The following is a 25,898-nucleotide window of genomic DNA, read 5'->3' as shown; positions in this document are numbered from 1 at the left end:
ATTATTTTGCATTGGATCGATGTAGCAAATAAAATAGTTCAGACCATACAGCTCCTCGACCATCAGTCAAATCAGCAAAAATGTCATTTTGCTGGATGAAATATATTAATTCCTGGTAAAATAAGTGTGTTAGTGCACAGCTCTGCTCCTGTACGCATGTGAATGAGTGTACTTTTGTGTGTACATGAAAGTACAATCTGCATTGAGGCTTCTTGCTTTGGGAATCCCGGTCTCTGATTGGACGCTGCCTTGGCGTCGCCGCTGCTCATTTGCATTAAGTTGAGATTTTTCAACTTCAAATTGATGCTCTGGACGGCTCCGACGCCTCTCGCAGCGCTTTCATAGAAAATGAATGGCAACCGGACGCCTATGACGCCTGTGGCGCTTTCAGTGTGAATGCAGCATAAGAAGGTAAAAGCTGTGAGTGCAGGTTTGATAAGTGATAAGAGGAGCTGGGAATGTTGTGATCACACAACCACCAGATCCCTCAACACAAAACACACTGACGGAGAGCGATACCTTGTCATCTGCACGGATGGCTCGGAGCTTCATGATGAGCTGGAAGCGGAGGAAGTTGTTGGTGCCGATGGACTGCAGCTCCAGCAGGCGGCACAGCGCCACCAGCTGAGGCCGGGTCAGGTTGTCCAGGGTCAGCTCGTCCTCAAACAGCTTGGAGAACTTGATGATCTGCTCATTACTGGGACGCTCCCCAGAGCTGCGGATCTACAGAAACACCAACGTTATTATACATCCTCCTTTTTATCTATTTATTTACTTTTACTTTGTTTTTTGGGTTTTTTTTTTTGCTTTGGGTTTTTTTTTTTCAGTTTTTTTTTCTCCCCTTTTTATTCATCTATTTTTTAATTTATACTGTGTAGCTTTAATACTTAAATATTACTTAAAATAATTTTCATTTATTTATCATTATTTTCATTGAATTGTCTAATGTTCTGTTCTTGAATAAAAAAAAAACATCCTAGGGGGTAGACTGTATATCTTTTTTTTTATTCCTGTTCTACTGTGACTTACCCCCTAATAAAAATTGAAATGTCGAGAATAATGTTGAAGTACAATTTCGAGAAAAAAGTTGAAATGTTGAGAAAAAAGTCAAAATTTCGACTTTATTCACGACATGGACTTTTTTCTTGACATTTCGACTTTTTTTCGAAGTGCACAATAAAAAGAAATCTTCCCCTCAAATAATTTTTCTCCTGCATGGACCTAATACTCTTCCGTAGATTTCCACATAAATGTTTCAATGAATTCAAAGCTCTGAGTACTGGGTTGGACCAGCAGAGAGCAGTGTTACGCTGTAACGCCCGGCTTAGTCCTTGTCCCGGGACACCAACCTTCTGGAAGAAGGTGGAGAACTCCTCCGTCACGTTGTCCTGGGCTGCTTTGTTCCTTAAAGCAATCTCTTCAATGGTGTCCTGCAAGAACTTGGCCATCTCCAGTTTGACCCTCAGCTCCTTTTTCAATCTCTCCTCCTAAAATCAGGTCAGAAATCCAAAATGACGCTGGTTACATTTGTTGCACACTGAATATTTAATAAAGACGAAAAGAAATTAAGAAATATGTCCCACACTCTGTTAAAACATGGGAATACGCTAGACTGGCACTTCACTGCTCAACACGTACAAATATAGCTGATATGCTCCTGACTTTCCTGGTTCACAGTTGAAGTTAAACTAAGCTACAACATCCTGATGTTTTTTAGAAACATCATATTCAAACAGACACCTAGGGCTTGGCGATATGGACCAAAAGTCATATCTCGATATTTTCTAGCTAAATGGCGATACTCGATATATATCGATATTTTTTCTGTGCCATAATTGGGGTTTCCCCCAAAGTATTATAGCATAGCATCTCTGTTAGCTTCATGTTTTCTGAGGCAAACCCTTAAAAAAACAGTCAGTTTTAATACAAAGCCTCGTGCCAAATGTCACACAGGTTCCTTTATTAACAGAGGTCTGCACAATATCAAAATGTATAAAACAAATGAAATAAAAATAAACTGCCTGCATATATAGAATAAAAATGCTTCTTGAATAAAAATAAAACAAATATCCCTTTCCTGCATAACAATTAAATTAAAATACACTGTGCAATTAATACAATGTAGACAGTAACAGGCAGACTTTTCCACTGAGGTTGACAGTTGTGCAAATAACAAAACATTTGTGCAAATCTCAAATAAAACATTCAAGTCAATTTGTCACAAAATAAGCTATATCAAAATCATAATTTTTTATTTTTTTTTAAAATCGATATAAACGATATTGTCTCGTACCATTTCGCGTTTGAAAATATATCGATATATATTAAAATCCCGATATATCGCCCAGCCCTACAGACACCTGAATATTTTTTCAACCAATTACTAAATACTAGAGACAGACATAAACATTATGCCAGAAATGCAGCTCTGGATACCTGATACCTCCAACTCGCAGAACTAATCTACTTAAACACTCTATCGTTCAATAATGTCCCGGAACTCTTTACCTCCTCACATATCTCGCTCACAATCACAAAACATATTCACTTTTAAAAAACGACTTAAGGCTCAGCTAATGCTGCAGACCATATGACTGGGAATGTATTATTGATATGGAAATTAGTAGAATTATTATAATGATAGCAGAGACTGAAAATATATTACTAATGTATGGTATTATTAGTGCTATTATAGTGTATTAATATCATTATAGTGTTATTAATATATTATGAGATTATGCATATATAACTGATGTGCATGTATGTGTATTACTGTTGTTTTTATTATAAGTGTAGTTATGCTAGGAATGTATGACAGTATGTATTTATGTCTTAGATGTTATCATTTATGTTATATTTTATGTACTTTATGGACCCCAGGAAGATTAGTGGTCGCCAAGGCGGCAGCTAATGGGGATCCATCCAATCAATAAATAAGATACGTTAGCATCATACATTTACGACTAAACAGCATTAATCCTCAAACCTGTTACGACTATGAAATAGTATTTTCATATTTGCATATAGCGGGATCAGCTACTACAAACTAAAGTTGCTGATACTGAGAAACATGCCATAATTAAAACTAGAGCGATATCTGCTTTAAATCCAACGTGAGGCTTCATTTACCTTCTTTGACTGTGTTTCGAAGGTGGACGGCAGCATGTTGGGGAAGAGTTTCAACGCGATGGGAAGCAGGAACTCCATGAAGGGAACGATGATGAACACCAGGAAGGGCAGCAGTCTGAACACATCTGCACACGTTCGGAGGAACTGGGGAGAAACGTATGAGGAACCGTCAGGAAAACAAATTCAGATCCCCAAAAAAAAGAAGAAAAATAAAAAAAACACACAAATGAGAACAAGATACATACACTCATAATTAGAGTTTGGATGTGCTTGATATGCCAGCAGATATCAAAAATATATGTGCCCCAATACACGACATGTAGCCAGAAATGACTAAACCATCCATTTCAGACTTACTACATCTTATATATTCCAACAAACAGAATTTTAAAGAAAAACAAAGTATTTATTGGTAGTATTTTAAACAAAAGAAACCAACCACGACATAACTGGGTCAATCTGAAACCCTCTCTTAAATAAAACTTCCTGCAACCACCTTTTGCTTTTATTACAGCATCACATCTTAAATCTCTGTTAATGTCACACATCTGCACTTTGGGGTTTTACATAAACGTTCAAGTTCCTTCAAACGTTGAGGGGATCGCCTGGGAATGACTCTTTTTAGGTCATTTCATTTGTGTTTTGAGGTCTGAGCTCTGACTGGGCCGGTCCACGACTTTGATTTACTGTGGATCATCATCATTTTCTTCTTTTAATATTGTTTTTTGATTTCTGTACCAAAATATGTCAGTATTTGCTGTAATTAAATTTCCCATCTATCTTGACAAGTGACCTGAATCAGCTGACGAAATGCTTTTTCTTTGCTTTGCACCAAATACTTTTGAAATTAAGACCAAAAAGTCAAACCTCTGCCTCATCAGACAATAACACATTTTTTTGCACGGTTTGGTATGAACAAATGTTCTGGTATAATTCAGATGTGCTGGGATATTCCTTTATATGAGAAATAGTTTCAGTTTGCCGCTGTATCCCGCAGCCCAGACAGATTATGGCAGGAAGATGGTAGCATGCATGGTGTCACTAAGGTCCACGGTCTCAGTGCCTTTATATTGTTGTCTATCCGTCTCCTGATTAGTGCTTTTCAACAATTAACGTCTCACAACTTCTCTGGCCCCTCTCTCTCTCTCAGTGAGAGAGTGAGAGAGAGAGAGAGAGAGAGAGAGAGAGAGAGAGAGAGAGAGAGAGAGAGAGAGAGAGAGAGAGAGAGAGTGCGACCAAAAACTACCCAACAGTTGACTTTCTTAAAGTTTTAATCAGAATCACCTTAATTAATGGGAGGTGCCTGGTGTTTACCTCCAGGCCTGGATTTGAATGTGATGGTAAGCTCCCAGGACTGTTATTATTTAATATTATGACAGTCCCCTGTTACAAAAGGATTAACAGACTTGCGCAATCAGGGTGTTGTAAGCCTGTTTTTTATTTTTACTTAAAATATTCCTAATTTTTTTGTTTGCTGCAAGATCCCATTCTAGATTAAAGTTGATTAATACTGTTATTTCTTGTTTTTATATTCTAAAAACCTGCACTGTTGCAAGAGTGTGTACATTTCCTATTAGCTTTGTAATTTTATTGCCTATTGCTCCACCATTTATCTCTCAAAAATGACTTTTTAGAGCACACGGGAAGTGACCCTGAAAGTCCCATTCAGTTCCAAGAGAGTGTCGTTTTTGCAAAAAAACCCCTTCCTGACATCTCTATGGAGTTCCAACTTTTTAACGTTTTTAATCTCGTGCCGTTTCATCTCAGTCCACTAATGGCGCTTTAAATTTCCACTAGTACCTACTCAGCCCGACTCCACTCGGTTTGGTTCTTTCCCACTAGGGGTCTAACGTACCGAGTAGATACTTTTCTGTAACTATTCTGCTGAGGTTCTAAGCTGCTGAGTCGGCTGTATCTGACATCATCACACTACAGGCCACCGATTGGTCGGGGGGTTGGAGTCAGACGTCTGAGTCAGGAGGAGGAAATCAGAGAAAGAGACTCTGACGGATTCTTGTTCATTTTATTCAACCAGCAATGGCAGCAGAAGTCTGTTTAATGATCCAACTCTGAGGGTCAGATGTTCATAAACCTGGTGCTGAGGAGAGAATTAAAAAGGGATCTAGACGGAGATAAGGAACGACCAGATCTACCAGGAGATCTGTCACTTCATAGCTGCTCACGGCTCCAGCTGACTTTTCAGCAACGCCGAGACAAACCCAATTTTTAAAAAAGCGTCGCCACTTGAAGCTTCTCTGACTCTCATTTTTTAACTTGATATGGAACACAAGCCACAGATCCAGCAGCACATCTATCATCTCCTCCAGGTTCTACATCTTTAGTGTTGTTGTCTTCTTCGTTTAGATACACAATCAAATACGTCACAGCAGCTTCTATCCAACCTCCTACTTCTCATCTGGGTATTGAAAAGAAACGAGGGCAAGGCGAGTGGAGTCGGGCTGAGTAGGTACTAGTGGAAAAGTGCCATTACTGATCCACGGCAACTCTTTTTGCATCAAGTTGTAAACCAAATTGGAAATCGTGTCCCACAAGGCTCCAAAAACCGTCCACTGTATGCAAGAGCAAGTACATTAGTTAAAGACGGAACGGAACAATCTTGTGAGGACAGAAGCGCCAGATAAAAACCCAGATCTGCTTCATTGTACAAGGTGTCCAGCTGCGGCTCAGCGACCGTCCCGGGACACAATCTACGGAAGAGAACCCGGGGGAACACAAAGACAAACACCAGTCCCTCCTTCTCTGCCCTTTCCACCTGAATGTCAGCGGACCAGTGGGGTGAGGGATTTAGTCCGGGCTGAGAGAAAGGCCTTTTGTCTGCAGGCCCATTGACATGTATATCATCTCCCAGAGTTCTGCATCAAAGAGGAGAGGAGGGGGTGGCAGAAGAATAGAAGGAGTCTTAAACGGAGGCCTGAGTATAGCGAGGGAATGCGAGAGAAGGAGATTAAGGAGGCAAAGCCAGCCCAGGTTGGATGAATGGGGTATTGAGGGTCTGGAACATGTGGTCCGAGGCCGTCGGGAGCATTTGAAAAGCTGCAGATGTGATGGTGGAGTACGGATTAAATGAAGCAGCTGGGGGGGGCATTTCACCACTTTCTTGGACACGCCCCATTACAATGGTTTTGTAAATACTGTTTATGGCATAAAATATGCTGTTGAATCTGGTTCCATGTTTTTATTTATCTATTTTATCTATGGTCTCTTTGCTTTGTTCTGTTCTTTTACTTCTTTTTTCTACACTAACTTTTATGTACTATTCCATCCACCTGTTTAGTTTTAGTTAATTTATTTAGCAATATAAGACAAATTGAACAATAAATGCAAAAACATTTAAATAACATGCAAGGAAAGGAAGAAGCCTGGTGGCTTCTATAGAATAATTTCCATATATGAATAAAAAGCAAAACAAAAGCTACACAAGGGGGAGTAAAAAAAACATGTAACTCAGATTAAATAATAAACACTACAAAGATGAAACAATAAGAATGTTCTTTAAATGTTTTTTGAATATTGGCAAGGATGGTGATGATTTAAGAGATTTATTGAGTGAATTCCACAAGTGGGGCCTCTGAAAGTGATGAAAGATTGATGTTTACATGTTCTTCAAAACGGTAAATTAAAATCATCTTTGTGCCTTGTGGCATAAGAATGAATATTGGAATTAACACAAAAGAAATTAAACTGCTGCCCAGGGACTACAGGTGGAAAACAGCAAGCTGCTACAACCTGGCACAATGCAAATTCTCATGTACAAGATTAATGTCTTATTGTGCACTGTCCCTGTTTTGAAATAAATAAATCACAATTACAAAAGGGACATTGCAGCTCTTAACTTTGTAAGACATGTTACATCATCTCTTTTTTTACATTTTAGAGGCCCCATGAACATCATAAGTCAGTGTTATAGTATAAATTGTAAGACTGTTCAGATACATCCATACTGAGCTCTACACGTTTTACACCTTTGCAAAGACAAAGATGCAAAAACTTTGTTTACAAAAACAAAAACTACATTCAGAATGTAAGGGTTAGGATCTTAATGTATTGGGAAAAAGAGCTAAGGATTTATTTTACACCAGAAATATTAAAAAAGTGTCAGATTTGAAAACTATAAAAGATTGCACCAAAAACTATACTGTACAATAATTTAATTAAATAAGAAATGCAATCAATATTCAGATTCAAGCAGACAACAGAGTTCACATCACATGTTAATATGATAATAGCAAACAATGTAGTTGTGAACACTTTTATATTTTTAACTTTGAAATTGTAGTGTCTTAAAATTTGTAATTGTATGTTTTTTATTGATTGCTGTAAAATTCTGCTTTTTCAGTGGAGCCCTGGCTTTCACTGCTAGCTGACTTGAATACAAATCAAAAAAAAAAAAAAGGATATATATATATATATATATATATATATATATATATATATATATATATATATATATATATATATATATAAATAAATAAATTATATAAAATCTCACAATATAAAATAAATAAATCCTGATGAGAGCCACAATCACGAACCAGTTTAAATTAATCATGCTTATTTTAAATGCTAGAACGCCAGGTAAAAGCTGTTATCAACTTCTGTCCCCTGTTCCAGAAGCAGGATGTTGATCCTTCATGTATTTGTAGCCTACAGAAGGAACAGGATCTCCCTTTAGAGATTATACTGTTTGCCCTTCGGGGATTAGACAATATTGTTGAATCAATACGAAGTCAACGGAACAAATCAAATGTAACTGAACTGAGCTGAATGAATGACATTCAGTTTTTCTGTAGGCTGGTACAGACAATAAATATCAATAGCATCATCATCACTGTTATGTTAGCAAACAGAGTGCAGGACTCCTGGTGGTTTGTTTGGCTGAGCCGAGCTGCTAAACAGATTACAAGGCACTTAGTGGCAACAATCACCAGAAAGGATGGATAGAAATTAGTCAATAATCTGATTAAACTAGAGCCATTTGCCAAGAGCAGAACTAGATTGTGGATCCAGAACATGTCATGAGTAGGGCCGGGATCTGGATTTCATAGATTTCATAGATTCTATTAGGGCTGTGCGATTAATCGATTTTAAATCTAAATCGGATTTATTAATCAAGACGATGTTTAAAAAAAGGAAAATCGGAAAATCGATTTTCCTTTTTTGCAGCTGGCTGCATTACAGACAGAGCTCGTCTAGTCATCTTTGTTTGGTGAAGAAAATTGTAAATGTTGTCAATTTATTACTTACAGTATCTTTCAATTGCACTTCATTCCCAATTGGGAAATTTGTTTGCTATTTTTCTTTAAAAATAAAGATAAAATATTTGAAACAATTTATTCCAGTCTTTTGTAGCTTTACCAAAAAAATCGAAATCGAAAATCGGGTTTTCAGAGAAAAAAAAAAAATCGGGATTTTAATTTTGTCCAAAATCGCCCAGCCCTAGATTCTATGTAACATAGAATATTTGAAAACAACTGTATTAACATAATTGGCACGTTTCTAAATAAGAATGAAAGAATGTCTCTGAAGTGTGCTGGCATGGCTGTAGTGAGTTTGGTACATTTATGCATTTATTATGGTTCTGCCCACTGGTCCAACAATTCTGGTCTGAAGTAATTCACATTTTAAAAGCTATTTTGAATATTCATATTCCTCAATGTCCTGTTGTATGTTTTTACTGGGGAGTGCAGTGGAAAATATACATGTGAAAATTTTGCAACGTATCATTGCTCTAGCTTTTCTGTCTGTGAAGAGGACAATACTTATGAATTGGAAGATTCGCAAGCCAAACTGCTATAATAAATACAATTGGCTGAAGGACTTTTTGGATTTATTGTCAATGGAAAAGGCAACCTCAATCCTTAAAGACAATGAAAATGGCCAATTTGCCCCATGGACTGTCATTAGAGAGCACCTGAGAATAATGGAACAATAACATGACCTGATGTGTTGGCCACATGCTTCTTATTTTATTTTACTTATTTTTCTTTTAGAGCTGGACCTGAACTGACGCTAGAGGCTCCATCATCTCTGAAGTTTATCTCTACCAACCCTTCCCCCCCACCCCCTTGTCTTTTTTTTTATTTTGTCATTGTAATGTTTTTCTTGTTGCTATGTGAAATGTGGTGTTGTTAACCTCTTTTTTTGTCTTCATTTTGAAAAATAAAAATTATAAATAATTAAAAAAAAGAATGAAAAAATGAAGTAGCTGTCTGTCTATTAGGTCTTGTAAGTATGTTATTTGCGTTAGTCAAAGAGGCCGTAATGGAGCCTCATCGGGAACATTTTCAGCCCAGTGGAACTAAATTACTATGTAGCGACAGTTAGTCCCATCTCACGGCTGCTGAGCCTCACAGGAACTCTGACTGCTGGATCCAGACACGTCCAGCCGTCTACAGATCTCCAGCAGGAGGAGCACTGGCAGCTGGGCAACTGTGTCACCTAAATCTGTTCCAGAACTATTGACGAACATAAGACACCGTCAGAGTGATCAGGGGTGACGTGTTCACCCTCGGTGAACTGACTCTTACACTGACGACTTCAGCAGATTACTGCAGCGGAAAACAGGCCTCCTTCTAGACAACGACCTGAATGCCTGAGAACCAGCTGCCATGAACACAGGAAAGGTGGAACATTATTATAAAAGACAACGCCAGCGAGGCATCTAAGCCTTAACTTAGAACAGGGTTCAAAATAATACATCTGTTTCCAAAATGGCTGACTGTAAATTATTGTTTATTCTTAATCAAATTCAGATGATCAAATCACTAAACTTTCAATCATCCTACAAGTGTAGAATTGTAAATTAAAAATAACGGTAAGATATTTTCAGCAAAGTGACTCTTTACATATTTAAACAATAAAATGATGAAAGATTGTGTTTTGTTTCCCGCTCCCAAAAACAGCGATGATATTGATTGTTTTTTGTTTGTTTCAATCCCCACAATAGTTGAGATAGGTTAACTGTAGGGGTGCAACGATTGGTCGACCTTGTCGACCAAAATCAATGATAAAAATAGTTGCCGACTAATTTACTTGGCGACTATTGTCGGCCAAAAAAAATTTACAGAGTAAGGCATCACCTTCATTCCTATCTCTTGAAACTTGTCACCACGTGAGCATCTTCCTCCCTTCCCGTCTGTTGAGAGTTGCACATGCGTGATACAGCACCAGGTAAACAATATGGCGGCGACCGATGTAACACCACGGCGACCGGCAGTAAAATTCATTAAAATATGTATTTAAGTGTCCATCTTTAATGTCTTTAATTTATAATTAGCGCATCATTTAAACAACCTCAGGCAAAATGTAAAAGCTAAGTACCGTATTTCCGTATTATAAGGCGCACCTTCAATAAATGGCCCCTTTTAAAACACCCTTCATAGATACGCATTATAAGGCGCACTAAATATATGGTAAAATACCGTACTATAGTGGCTGGGGTTGAGTTACGTATCTACCTGATGGAGCTGCGCTACAGGAAATGCTACAAAATCCTACAGCAAATGCAAAAAAAAAAAACAAGAAGAAAAGTACCGTATGTCAAACTTTATTAACAAAATAAAAACCAGCTTTGCTCCGTCTCGTCAAAGTCGCCGTTATGCGAGTCAGCGTCGCTGCTGTCGTCTTGAACGTCTGTGACGATTCCTGACGTTTTTAGCGCCATTACCTCGGCGACACCAACTACATTACCCACAATCCCCCTGACTACAGTAACAGAAATTACTGTAATGATCACATATAAGGCGCACTGCATTATAAGGCGCACTGCTGTTTTTTTTAGAAAATTAAAGGCTTTTAGGTGCGCCTTATAGTGCGGAAAATAGGGTACTGAATAAGAGCCGTTTAATAATTTTGAGGGTTATAATCCAATTAGTCGACTAATCGTTTCCGTAGTCGATGACTAATCTATATCAGAATAGTGGTTAGTTGCAGCCCTAGTTAACCGCGGTCTAAAATGAGAAACAACTCACGATCATTGTCATTTTGTTTGTCTCGTTCTGAAAACTTGACATCCAGCAAACCATTCAGACCTGCAGTTTTCTGTTACATTAAAGGTCCAGTCAGAAGACAATTGTCCAACCTCCCCATCTTCATCTCCACCTACGATTTACTTTGCATCCATATTAATGTTTGAATGTTCTTGCACAACAGCTAGCTCCAAAAGCGGGGCAGCCTGCAGATGATGGGGCAAACTATTTTACTCAAGTCCCCAAAGTCCCCCCTGTCTTCTACGGACGTGGCAGGACTGAGAAGAGGCTGGGAGCCAAAATATTGTGGTAATTTGACCAAATCATTACATAAGCATTTCAGTATGATTTGTCAACTTGTGAAAAAAAAAAAATCATAATCTTGGTTAAATGTGGAGCTTTGTGATCACAGCTGTAACAGGTCAAGGTTTTCCCCGAAGAGCTTCACAGTAATTAAGCAGTTAAATCTCCGGAGTGGGTGGTGAGTAAACACTGTGTAAATCCAATTTCTCTAACTGATCACATTAGGTTAAGACACGGATTAAGCATTAGGCAACAGACGTGTAAGGTGGCAGGTTTCAATCCTCACTAGCCCACCTCTCATCTCTGAGCTCATGATGGTTCATCAGCTGTGTAAATGCTGATTTAAACTGGAAGAAATTGTATTTTTCTACTGAAAACACTGGCCGAGAAAGTCCACATTTTCCCACTCTCCACTAAGATTTGTGTTTTTTGAACAGATAAACACACTATATATTACGGAAGAGTATCAGGGCCATGAAGGAGAAAAAATATTTCAGAGGGGAAGATTGTTTTTTAATGTGCACTTCGAGAAAAAAGTCGAAATGTCGAGATTAATGTTGAAATACAATTTCAACAAAAAAGTCAAAATGTTGAGAACAATGTTGAAATACAATTTCGAGAAAAAAGTCAAAATGTCGAGATTAATGTTGAAATACAATTTCAAGAATAAAGTCAAAATTTCGTGAATAAAGTCTAAATTTCGAGAATAAAGTTGATACAATTTGGTGAATAAAGTGTTAATGTCTCCTCTGGCCCATCAAATCCAGTTAGAGTGACTGACAGCTCTGCAGCCGCAACTAACTAACTAACTAACTTACATCCTTGGAGTGGAACGTTAAGGCGACGTTTCTGAAGTTATGCAACTGCATATGTGTGATATGTGTTTCAAATCAATATTTTCGCCTTTCTTCTCAACATTTCAACTTTATTCACGAAATTTTGACTTTTTTCTCAACATTTCAACTTTTTTCTCGAAATTGTACTTCAACATTAATCTCGACATTTCAACTTTTTTCTCGACATTTCGACTTTTTTCTTGAAGTGCATAATGACCGTGGCCCTAATACTCTTCCGTAATATATAATTAGCAAACATAAAATATATCAGTGACTTATTGTCTTCCAAGGCCTGCAGCTCGTTGTAACTGGTGAAACCCAAAAACTGTAACGACAATATCCGATGCTCACCTGTCTCCTCTCCCGGCGAGACAAGGGATTTCCATTCAGGACCCTCCACAGCATCCGCCCTGCAATGGTGGTGTCAATCCACAGCAGCTTGAAGCCGTGATAGTAGTGCTTGATCTCATCCAGAACCCGCTGTCGGATCGTCCTTCTGGCAGGTTCTGCGTCCAGCGTGGGGCTGTAAACCGGCCCCCCTTCCTCCAGCTTCTTTTTCTTGTCTTTGAGTATACGCAGTGACTTTTCCACCTTTGAGTCGTCCCATCTTCTCCTTGAGGTGTGTATCCACCTGACACCGGGGATGTCCTGCGGCCGTGCCTTTGTCCACTGGACGCCGGCTGTGATGGCAGGGTAAGGTGAGGCAGACGCCGCCACCACGAAGCCGCAGTAGAGCCGCTGTTGGTCGAAGCTCTGGCCGGGTCCCACACATTCGTCTGACAGGAGGAGCGACGGGCTGAGTGAGGAAACCTGGCCTGTGCTGCCAAGTCGGAGCCCATCAAGCCTGAGGAGACAGCAGAGCAGAGTTGCTGATTACAACGCTCAGACAATGTTGGATCAAAAGTGATATTTCAAAATAAAAAACAAACACACATGGAAGCAGAGGCAGCTTCAGACCTCCTTAAAAATGGACAGGAATTAAAATCCCCAGGTACAAAACACAAAATCAATGTTTTTAAACACAGAATTTCATGCATGTATGCTTTAACAAATGCAACCACTCCACCACGTCCATGCTAGCGTGTTTTCATTCTAAAACTATGGAAGAGTATTAGGGCCAGGCAGGAGAAAAATAAAAATAATATTTTAGAGGAGGAACATTTTTTTTTCATTATGCACTTCGAGAAAAAAGTCGAAATGTCGAGAAAAAAGTCGATTATTCTCAAAATATCGACTTTATTCACGAAATTTCGACTTTTTTCTCAAAATTGTACTTCAACATTAATCTCGACATTTCAACTTTTTTCTCGAGTGCACAATCAAAAAAAAAAATCTTCCCCTCTCAAATATTTTTTCCCCTGCATGGCCCTAATACTCTTCCATATAAAACAGCTGTGTAATAAACCAGTAAAATAAACCCCCTTAAATTGAGTTTTAGATACTCTGCAGAACTCACTCAGGTTTGGAAAAGCTTTGCTTGTGCTGTAGAAACAATGACATGCTTGCAATCATTTGCCCTTCTAAGTCACCATGTATTCTTAATTGGTCAAACGTATAGTCACATGACAATTACACGCAGATAAAACGTTACTGACAGGGACAACAAGAGGTGAGTTCGGGTCTGGAGCACCCAGGGTCAAGTCCCCGGGTGCCCCTGAGCAAGGCACTTAACCCCCCAACTGCTCTCCGGGCACCAGAAACACAGCAGCCCACTGGTCTCAGTGTAACTAGTGATGGGTTGAAAGCAGAGGACTGGCATCGGTGTGTTTCATGACATATATACTGACAAATGAAGATGGCAACAACATATTTCCGTAAACTCACAGCTCATGCTGGTCTGCTGGTGTTACTGCGCAAGGGTCTCATGTGCAACACCAATAGGATAACTTTAACAATTTCAGCTACAAGACTGAAAAAACACCAGAATGTTTTGACTGCACAGACTGAGAAGACCTAAAGTTGATGCAGGATTATCAGACTTCTGTTACCCAGAAATGTATGATTTTCAAATAATCACTTCAATCCTAAACTCTACTAGCCCAGGAAAGACTTTGGCTGGTAAAGCTGTTCAGAAGTGGTTCAAAAGGAAATCCATTTCAACGCCTATTCGAAGACATTGATTAAACATTACCATTTCACTTTTGTTCAATCCAGGGTTAATTTATTACTTATTTTGTAGTAATTTCCAGTGAGATAAAAGATTACTGAACTCAGAGCCTTGTGAAGCTGCTTGTGGGGGCTGGGAGACCCGTCAGGCTCACACAGTTCTTTGAATACGTACTAAAGAGGTCGCCCACTAGTATTTCTTTTCATTTATGAGGAAGGAATCTTGCCAAACAGGCTTTAAAATTCCATTTACGGACTCAGGATGCCAATCACTTCGATGTATTTTGGGATTGCAAGGTTATTGTACCCTATTGGGGGGAAATTCACAAACACATTAACAACATATTTAGAGTCAAAATTCCTTATGGTTTGATACTCTATATATGGGTGACATCCAATTTGAGGGGTGGAATAACAAAGATAAGAAACTGCTTGCAGTGAGCAAAAAAGCTGTTACAAGGAGGTGGTTAGAACCTGAATCCCCCACTATAGATGAATGGATAGGAATAATATATATGAAATATACATAATGGAAAAGTTGTCATTCTCTCTAAAAATAGAGTAGAAATGTTACCAGATGTGTCTAAGTGGACTGAGAACATAAAACCTATTAGGTCTGACTTCTGCTAACTTGACAAAAATAAGGAATGGGATCAAAATGTGTTTTGTAATATGATATATCGATATAATCTACAGCACGATCTTTACTCATTCTGCTTTGTGTGTCATTTTCTGTATGTAATATTTAAGATGAGAAGCTTTCCATGTTCCATGTAAATATTTTACAAAGAACATTCTGGGAAGAGCCAGGAGGCATTGGAACATCAGAAGTTCTACAAAATGTCATGCCAATGTTATCTTAACTAATCTGCATATGTGAAATCAAGGCTTTTTCAAATAATAGATAAAAAATAAAACAAAAAACAAAACAAAAAATACATTTACATCCTGCTAGTACCATCCAGACTAATTTTAAATAAATGGGAAACTTCAGAGCACACATGTGCAATACACTAACCATCACTCAGATTCAACATAGTTCAGAGGATTACGGCGTACCACACTGGGAGGCTACTGGTGCATGAGCTGCATCTGCTTTGACATTTGGTACGGATGCAGAAAACCCACCTTGGTGCTACATCAGTGGCTTCTGCCATCTGTGTGAAACGCTATCTGATTGTGATGCAGTTGCAATCTCACAGTGGATGTTTGCAAACACGTCCAATTAAACCAAGAGTGACATTATTATTAGTGAGACGTTAACACTGCTCTGATTCTTCATACGGTCAGCCATGTAACAGATATTATATGAGAAAGAGAAGCATAATAAAATGTATCCGTGACTAAGAGCTCAGTTTCAACACATTTCTGATTGTATCTGCTGATTAAAGATAGGCACAGCGAAGCTTTTAAACTCTGCAGCTTTTATCCAAATCGAACAATCTAAAGTAAAAGCATTGAAGACGAGTTTTGAGGAGCTAAAACAGACATGCTGCTCAACTCTGAACATTTGGAGTGAGGCCAGTGAAAAGCTGAGCAGCATCGACAGGTCAAATCAAAACCTTGACGCTGCGCTGACAGCTGCTCTCTGCACTGTTGCTGCAGAAATGAACGCAAACGAGTGGCTGGTTTTATGTGAATAACATGTCCTGGGGGTTGCAATTGCAAATATTTAATCCATGTCTGAATGGAAAGAAAGGTCTGCTAAGATGAAGCTGATGGACTGATTCTGTCAGTGGAGAAAATGTTATGTTTACGTTATTCCACATAAGTTGAGCAGTTTGACTGAGGTTTCAATGGCACTAGTTTTATATTCAAAACTTCGGACTGAGGTTTAAATCCTTTTTTGCCTGACATTGCTTTCTGTATTATCAGCAGAAATAAAAAATACTTGAAATGATCTCCTTATATTTCTAAAGATCGCAACTTCAAATTCTGATCCTGCACTTGCACCAGAGACTCTTGTGTGTACCTTCAACTTTACAGGACTGTCTCAGAAAGTGTGAATATTGTGATAAAGTTCTTTATTTTCTGTAATGCAATTAAAAAAAACTAAAATGTCATCCATTCTGGATTCATTACAAATCAACTGAAATATTGCAAGCCTTTTATTATTTTAATATTGCTGATTATGGCTTACAGTTTAAGATTAAGATTCCCAGAATATTCTAATTTTTTGAGATAGGATATTTGAGTTTTCTTAAGCTGTAAACCATGATCAGCAATATTAAAATAATAAAAGGCTTGCAATATTTCAGTTGATTTGTAATGAATCCAGAATGTATGACATTTTTGCATTACAGAAAATAAAGGACTTTATCACAATATTCAAATTTTCTGAGACAGTCCTGTATATGAAGCTAGTACCGCTCTTCTTCTTGAAATAAATCAATTGAAAGGAGGATAAAAGAGGAAACTGCTGCTGAAGTGGAGAAGCAGAGAGAAGAAAAAAACATGTGAAGCCTGACAGCCATTCAGTTGAGTGTGTCGTGGTTTTTTTTTCTTTATTTTGTTGTTTTGTTGTATTGGAGACAAATGGATTTTTTCCCAGCCTGTCTTCAGTGTGATGGGATCACACCCAGCTCCATGTGTTGGAGGGATGGGGTTGGTACCTGGATAGTTTCCTCCAGTCGTGAATAGAGCTGTTCCAGCAGGACTGGGGTCAGACAGAGTTTACCATTCCAGACGCGGACATAGGGGTCTTGGTATGATCAGTATGTAGGGAACAGGGTTATTTTTGGAGGCTATAACATTGCTTTAATGAGCTGTACAAACTTACTCGACATATCATACAAGTCATTTCCACAAACTGTAGAGTTCCCATTTAGTATTACTTACTTTTGACTGGCAAGTCTGAGAGTTGTGCAGTTGAAACAAGGGCCCTCATTTAGTTTCCCTGAAAGGAAAAAAAGGAGGAAGCTGTTAGGATCTCAAGTGTTTACACAGACTAACACACACTCAGACTATGTGTATCTGATGAGAAAGCCATGCATCAGCAGCCATTCCCAGTTTCTGCTGATCTATGTTACTTGAGGAACATAATTTACAAAATGTTTGACATCAGACACATACCTCCTATAACTGGTTATGCAATAACATACTCTCAAGTGACACTCGTTTCCCTCGACACCGGTTCCTTATGTAATGACATTTCAAGGAACACCTGACAGAAATATGATGAAATCCACAGTTGGCCCTGGTTTGTTTCAGGGGCTGAATCATTGCATAATGGTAGTATACAAAGTAAAGATGAAATAAAGAAATAAGAGCAACTCTTGGTAATTAATTCTAAAGTACAGTCAAAATATAATTTGTACAGTTAAATCAAATCAAAGTTTATTTAGAAGGGACAATGCATATTAATGATCACTACATTAAGCAGTGTAACTACACCAGATTTTAGCAGAAATGCTAGTTTCCACACGCAGTCCCCACAGAAAACATAAAAACTATTCAGTCAAACAATACAATCAAACAAGGGAAAAAACATAAAACATACATAGTAGCAAAATAGATTTAGCAGAATTTAAAAGCAGTATGGATTGTATCTAAAGTGACTTGAGTTTAAAGTGACTTGAGCAAAAAATGCATATTACAATAATAAAATACCAGCGATGGTAATATTATGTTACTGAGAGAATCCAAGTTGTGTAACATACAAAGTGCGTGTTGGATTGCACATTGCTCTGGTACGTACGAATGAAAACAGATAATTAACATTAAGACAAACTACACAAGTTTAAGCCTGTTGTGATAACAGTGTTGTTCATCCAGGATTTAAGATGTTTGGTGAAAGAGGTCAGAGTGGGAAGTTCACGTGTCGTGCTTGGTGTTGCATTCCAGGTGTGAGAGATACGAACCGAAAAAGTGGCTCGACTAAAAGCACTTTTTCTAAAAGGAACTATACAGTCGCCTCTAACACCAGCTCTGGTTAATCACGCTCTGCCCTTCTCACTCTGTATAAAACCTTGTTTGAACTTCATTTAAATTACTGCAATATTATTTGGTGTAATACTTATCCCAGTCATCTAAAAAAAAATTAGAAGTTTTACAGAAAACAATTATCCGTGCCATCTCCTGGACTGAATTTAATTCACCTACTGGCCATCTGTTTGCCCACTATGGTATTCTTCGCCTTAAAGAATATAACTACTTTCATAATGCGTGTACAATATATCAGGTGGTCTCAGGTTTGAATCCCAGATTAACTCAACTCATCCCAATCTCCGTTGTTCCCCAGCACACCCACAAAACTAGACATAAACACCTTATCATAGGGAAAAAACGTAAACTTGTGGGAACAAGTATGAGTGTTGTGTGTCGGGGATCACAGATTTGGAATGAGTTGAATGATCAGCCTTAAAAAGTCACAGTCCATCTCCATATTCAAACGCCAGTTAAAGAATCAATTGTTAAGCTCATACAAGACTGTCTCAGAAAATTAGAATATTGTGATAAAGTTCTTTATTTTCTGTAATGCAATTAAAAAAACAAAAATGTACATTCTACATTCATTTATTACAAATCAACTGAAATATTGCAAGCCTTTTATTATTTTAATATTGCTGATTATGGCTTACAGTTTAAGATTAAGATTCCCAGAATATTCTAATTTTTTGAGATAGGATATTTTAGTTTTCTTAACCTGTACGCCATGATCAGCAATATTAAAAAATAAATAAAAGTCTTGCAATATTTCAGTTGATTTGTAATGAATCCAGAATGTATGACATTTTTGTTTTTGTAATTGCATTACAGAAAATCACAATATTCTAATTTTCTGAGACAGTCCTGTATATAGATGTACACTTGGGGATCACAAAATGTTTCATGTTAAGTGTTTGTAATGTGATATGTTGTATGTAAGTGGTAGTCTAGTATAAAGTGCATGTTGTATTGTTTAGTGTGTATTAAGTGCAAGTGTATGTATTCCCGTCTACTGTATTTATGTTCATTGGCTCCCACAATAAGCTTTTAGCTTCTCCAGGAGACCAATTCACATGTGTGAGTGTGAATAAATCAAATCATTAATCTGTTTGAATTTCTTTTCACAGATTCTTGTAATGTGGGTGGTGCCTGGCCATGAAAGATTTTACAGATCAAAATAGTGTCATTATATTTTCAGTTAAAATATCTTTGTGTTACCAGAGGTGTCAAGTAACGAAGTACAAATACTACCGTACTTACTACATATACATACTACTTAAGTAGAAAGTTTTGGTTATCTATACTTCACTGGAGTAATTATTTTTCAGACGACTTTTTACTTTTACTCCTTACATTTTCACGCAATTATCTGTACTTTTTACTCCTTACATTTTAAAAACAGCTTCGTTACTCTATTTCATTTCGCCCTTTAAATAAAAACTATCCAGTTAAATTGCTCCATCTGGATAGAGTGAATTTGGTTGTGGTTGTTTCAGATGTTCTTGTCCAGTTTTGTTCTTACATCCGTTCCCTCAGATTCCTGCAACTAAACTTGGATGTACATTCCAATAAAGGTTAGGATAAATGATAACATGCCTCTGAAGTTTGACTTTTTGCACCATTACAATACTTATAGGCAACTAGTCATCATATCTCCTGCTCTCTGAAACACATGTTAATGCTCAATAGTACACATATATGGTTCTTTAATATATTTGCATTATACTAAGATACATTCATTTTCAATGGCTTTTGTCCTTAATGGCTTTTTCTCCCTTACATTACTTTTACTTTTATACTTTAAGTAGTTTTGAAACCAGTACTTTTATACTTTTACTTGAGTAAAAAACTTGAGTTGATACTTCAACTTCTACAGGAGTCTTTTTAAACTCTAGTATCTATACTTCTACCTGAGTAATGAATGTGAATACTTTTGACACCTCTGTGTGTTACACATTTAATGTCTGTAAAGAACTCTCTTTCTGCCGATGCCTGTTAATGTCCATGCTATAGTTCACTGTGGTTCACGCCGGTGAGGCCCACAGACCACACAGAGAAAGGGCGGGGTGGTGAGACACTTTCATCCAATGGGACGAGGGCCATTCACTCGGCCACCCCCCCTTTCCTCTGAGCCTCACGTGGCGGCTGGCGTGAATCCAGCAACGCCTGGTTGGACGTGACAGGCTGCAGCTTGTTAACAGGACAGACTTTGCTGGAACACCGGCTCTGTGGCCGAGCGGCCCGCTACTGTAGCGCTCAAAGAAGAGCCTGGAAACACCGCAAGAGTGCGTTACTCAACTCTACACCACTTACTATGTGCAAGGTGACAGCGCAAGGTCAAACGAAGGTGACACGACCACACAACGGCTCTGACTTGTGGCTGTTTAAGTTGAAGGTGCAACAGTTAGCTGGTGTATGATTCACAGCCTGCAGCTGTCTGCTTTCAAGGCACTAAAAGTGCAGTCTAATTACACCATTACCCCTTACGCTGCGTTAGCGGCTACTATCTCCTAACACAGGCCAAGGAAAAGTTATTTGAAGTACTCTCGTAATAATGTTGAATAAAGTGACCGTTTTTCTTTTTATCCTCTCAGTTGCTTTAATAAAACAATCTAACAGTGTACTGAATGTGTTCCTTCCTGAACTGGATTAAACCTCATTACCTCATAATAAAAAAGCAACATCTTAATTACCACTGTGAGGAGGTTTACATGACTGCATATACAGGACTGTCTCAGAAAATTTGAATATTGTGATAATGTCCTTGATTTTCTGTAATGCAAAAATGTCATACATTCCCGATTAATTACAAATCAACTGAAATATTGCAAGCCTTTTATTATTTTAATATTGCTGATCATGGCTTACAGCTTAAGAAAACTCAAATATCCTATCTAAAAAAATTAGAATATTCTGGGAATCTTAATCTTAAACTGTAAGCCATAATCAGAAATATTAAAATAATAAACGGCTTGCAATATTTCAGTTGATTTGTAATGAATCCAGAATGTATGACATTTTTGTTTTTTTTAAATTACAGAAAATAAAGAACTTTATCACTCTTTATCAATATTCTAATTTTCTGAGACAATCCTGTATATCCTAGATATATGATCACTTGCACAATTGTATTTTTGGAGTGACGTAAGTTCAAAATTAACTTTATTTGAAGCCATGGATTTTAAAATGCCATCAAAGTTTCTTTCCCAGATTCCAAAAAATATCAAACAACGGTATTCCTGGACTGTCTCCCCTTGGACAACACTCCCAGACAATTTATACAGTGGGGCAGAGATACTCATTTTCAACACTGTTAGTACAAAGTGACTTCAGGAAGTTATTTCCAACATACTGGCCATATTAAATAAAAAGTAAAAGCTTGAAGAAAAAAAAAATGTATACACTAGTGCATGTTTTAAGTTACTCACTTTGCACGTATAAGATCCATTTGTGCAGTCACCTTATCAGAACTAAACCTTTATTCTTTCTCCTATAGATTATTGACTTGTGTTAGATAATGAGCTGATCTTTACTGTCTGTGATCTTTTAGTTAGGCATCCAAAGTGGATGACAGTTATCCACTTTGCAAAGGCTACATATTGGTCAATGTTAAGCTTTCTCAGCAGAGCTTAAAGGTCAATGCATGGGTCTAAGTTTATAAATACGCACCTCAAACAGAAATTGTCCTTATTATTCAACCTTATTCATAATAATTTGATTATAAAAACAGAGATCGTTTATGCATACTTGTGTACTCATACGTAATTTTGTACATTATATCTTTACAACTCTACAAATGTATGAAGTGTTGACAAGGAGAGACCTCCAACACCATTCGTAGCCCCAAAAATGTGAAACTGAATAGGAATATAACACTGTCTTAGTGGAGATAGAATAGACATTGACCTTTATTGGTGGAAGGAATCCCATATGTCTGATAATGCGGGCCTGCAGCCAAGATCACTCACTGCAGACAGACAAATCCCTATTACTGCCCTTGCAACAGCCCCAGAGACACATTACCCTGACTAAAGACATGAGTTTTTTTTTCCACAAGTACAGTATAGTCCTCCTCTGTCTTCAATATAACTCATTGACCTCTGTGAGCCACTTCTGTATTACACACTCAAAGTGCAACAAGCCATATCACCTATATCAAATATCATTGATAGATATTGTAATAAAGGACTTCAATATTTGCTGTCTTTGCTGTGTTCCTTCTTAAGAAGGGAGGAAGAGAACGTTTTCCTAGACTGCAACAAAGATATGCTGCCTGGACGCAGGTAACAACGGGGGAAACGTCTTGTAATGAACTCTCACTTCTCAATTCCACTGAGGAGTCAGTTTCTCTTTCTCATTTAGTGTCAGACTGCATTCTGATTTAATGATGCCCTGTTCAAGACCAATCAGTGGGCAGAGAAATGGTGGTGATGGTGGGTTTTCTTAAGGAACCAGGACATAATCAAAAAGAGTTGAGCAGAAATGTCCACCTCTCACTTACTCTATGTATTGCACACGTGGCAAAAATTAGGTAAAAACATTTGTATTAAAATAAAAAAATTCTATAAGAAGTTATGCTTGATTGTTCCTAGAATTTTTCATGAAGACTTTACTGTAAATACTCCTGAAATGTAAAAGTCATTATCAAAATTATTTTTGCTAATTAAAAGTATGAAACAGACACATTACCAAGACTATCATAATAAAATATACCCGTTGTTTTCTATGTCATTTTATAAATCAAATAATTGTATAATAATAGCATACATTATATTTTTCTTTATAGGTAATATGTTTCCTGTACAATTCATTCAAAAACTGATAGAATTAAATTAAAGAGGAAACAACACCTACACCCAAAGACCAGGATTTTTTTTCTCCACTCCTTGAGGTGAGATGAGTGCTATTAATAGACTCAGCCCAAGTGTTACAGTAAGTACTTTTTTTTGAATATGGGAGTTTATATTTATATCATAACCCTCATTTTCCTTGTTTGTTTTTTTTCTTCCTCTTTTCTTGCCAAAGAAAGGACATCTGATGGGAGCCAAATAGTCAGATATCAATGTGTTTCCATAGCAACAGCATCATCTCAGAGCCCGGGGGGGTCAGCAGTAGGGTTGCCACCCGTCCCGTAAAATACGGAATTGTCCTTCATTTGAGAAAAAAAATGTTGCGTCCCATATTGAACTAATACGGGACGCGATTTGTCCCGTATTTTCATTAACACCCCATACACACGTCTGTCACACACACATCAACACTAAATTTAACAATAATGAACAAAATAAAACACAGGAAACATTAAGGCCAGCAAAATCTTTGTGGCGGGACAACAGGACCTGCTGCACTCTGTGCCCAGATCTTTATATGTTATTATTATTATTACAATATACATATATACATATATATATATATATATATATATATGTTATATGTGTGTGTGTGCCAGACAGCAGGGAGGACTCGGGCTTCACCTCCAGGTATGGGTTGGGAATTGGGAATTAAAAGTTGCGTTCCGTATTGAACCAATACGGACATAAATTAAGCTCTTATTTATTGATGGCATAATATACAGGTGAAAGTCGGAAAATTTGAATATATTGCAAAACGTCATTTGTAGTAAATTTAACTAAAGGTGAACCTAATATATATATTTTATGAAATCAATAAACAATTCCATCATCATAACAAATAAAGGTTTTAACATATCTTGCTTTGCATGTAATAAGACTAGGTAATATATTAGCTTCACCTTTTAAGTTGAATTATTGAAATAAATTAACTTTTACACCATATTCTAGTTGAATTATTGAAATAAATTAACTTTTACACCATATTCTAGTTGAATTATTGAAATAAATTAACTTTTACACCATATTCTTCACCTGTAGGCTATATTATACATCTGGGCTGATGTGGACTTACATAGCATAGGAGGCTATTTCAGTTGCTAGTATGGTTGGCTGTCTGTACAGTCATGCAAGTTCAATGCTATTAAAGCATTTGGTTTTTTCATATAAAATAGACATTTTTATGTAGTTTAGAAGTTTTGGGGCTTTTTTTTTTGGCTCCTGCGCTGCTGAAATCGGGGCATCCCTTATTTCTATTTCTGAAAGGTGGCAACCCTAGTCAGCAGGTCAACCCACCAGGACGTGTTTCCATAGCAACAGCATCATCTCAGAGCCGGGGGGGATCAGCAGGGCCCATCCCTAGATTCCATAGCAACAGCATCATTTCAGAGCCCGGGGGCGGGGGGGGGGGGGGGGGGGGGGGGGGGGTCACCAGGACGTGTTTCCATAGCAACAGCATCACCTCAGAGCCCGGGGGGGCACCAGGTCACCCCACCAGGACGTCCTCATGTAACCTCCTCCCAGATCAGGTTTCCCAGCCCCAGCTCTGTTCCCCTACACACGGCTGGATGGTTGTGCCTGTACCCTTTCAAAGAATCTCCAACAAATGGTGACGCCAGTGGTGTTGTCACCTTGAATAATCCTGAAGAGTCGACCGGGATCAACAGACACCTGAACTACAGCCGGACTCCCCGGAGGCCCCGGGGCTAACGCTTAAGGCTGATTTATGGTTCCGCGTTACACCAACGCAGAGCCTACGCCGTAGGGTTCGCGGCGACGCGCACCGTACTCTGCGTCTATTTAACGCAGAACCATAAATCAGGCTTTAGCGCCACACACCCAGGATCACTGCTCAAACACCTAAAGGCAGGTCTGCTGAAATGAATCCAAGTATAAAACCTTACCTTTGCCCTTCCTGAACTCGTTGTTGAGCGAGCGGGAGGTTTTGACCAGAGGAGCCCGGGACCTGGTAAACAGGATTAACGCCATGCTTTATGGGGAGTCGCTGCTCGGGATCTGGTAGCAGCCGCCGCGGCTCCGCTCAGTGGTCGAGACCGACGCTACAGTCTCACATAGGAGTCCCAAAGCCCTGGACGAACTTCAGCGGGCTACCAGGCATGTATAGCGGTTCAGTGGAGCGTTTATCTCCATGTGATGGACGTCCTTCCTTCTGCTTTAGGTGGTGACAGTTAGCCAAACACTGACGTCACAGCGAGCCGGCTCAAGCTCAAGCTGCCCGGCGGAAGGGAAGGTGCCACTTCCGGTGGGTTTACAAAGTAAAAGCCATTATAGTTGGAGGAGAAGGTGCAACTTCCGGTGGGTTTACAAAGTAAAAGCTATTCCGTGCGTCCGAAAATCCACCTTTAAAACTAAACTTAAAACATTTCTGTTTAGTAAAGCCTATAGTTAGTGTTTAGTAAACCTCTGGTGTTGGTAAATCTCTAGGTAGTGTAAACTTTAGTGTGTCAGAGTCGCTCCTGTAGTTTCTTGTGCTGGCCCCCCCTTCTCCTCCCTTTTCTCTCTTTTGTCCATGTTGCAGCATCCTTTGCCGGACACCGGAACCTGCAGGTGGTCGTGGGTGGCTTGTAGCTTGCCTTACGGAGCACAAGTCTTTCCCTGACCCTGCACCCCAACCTGGGACTTGCTGATTGGGCCGGAGCTTCGGGAGCTGCGTGCTGGCCTGCGGTCCCCACCCCTGGTCATCCCGTTGCTGCTTCCACCTGCCTGCTGTGCTGTTGCCGTCCCTGACCCACCAGTCT

General features: G+C 38.5%; 1 protein-coding gene across 1 annotated transcript in view; it reads right to left on the bottom strand.

Moving 5' to 3' along the window:
* Window positions 1–25,360, bottom strand: part of letm1 (leucine zipper-EF-hand containing transmembrane protein 1) — a 38,073-nt gene extending 12,713 nt beyond the window's left edge. Inside the window, exons 1-6 of the mRNA XM_061743702.1 lie at window positions 25,044–25,360; window positions 17,201–17,258; window positions 12,608–13,100; window positions 3,130–3,273; window positions 1,350–1,487; window positions 520–723 (exon numbers count right to left, since the gene is read on the bottom strand). Coding sequence (XP_061599686.1) covers window positions 520–723; window positions 1,350–1,487; window positions 3,130–3,273; window positions 12,608–13,100; window positions 17,201–17,258; window positions 25,044–25,128 — 1,122 coding nt within the window. The 5' untranslated portion in view covers window positions 25,129–25,360. The remainder of the gene's footprint in view (window positions 1–519; window positions 724–1,349; window positions 1,488–3,129; window positions 3,274–12,607; window positions 13,101–17,200; window positions 17,259–25,043) is intronic.
* Window positions 25,361–25,898: the final 538 nt, after the last annotated feature.

This window comes from Cololabis saira, chromosome 16 (assembly GCF_033807715.1).
Source record: "Cololabis saira isolate AMF1-May2022 chromosome 16, fColSai1.1, whole genome shotgun sequence".
Lineage (NCBI taxonomy): Eukaryota > Metazoa > Chordata > Actinopteri > Beloniformes > Belonidae > Cololabis > Cololabis saira.
This window is presented reverse-complemented; position numbering and strand designations above follow the sequence as displayed.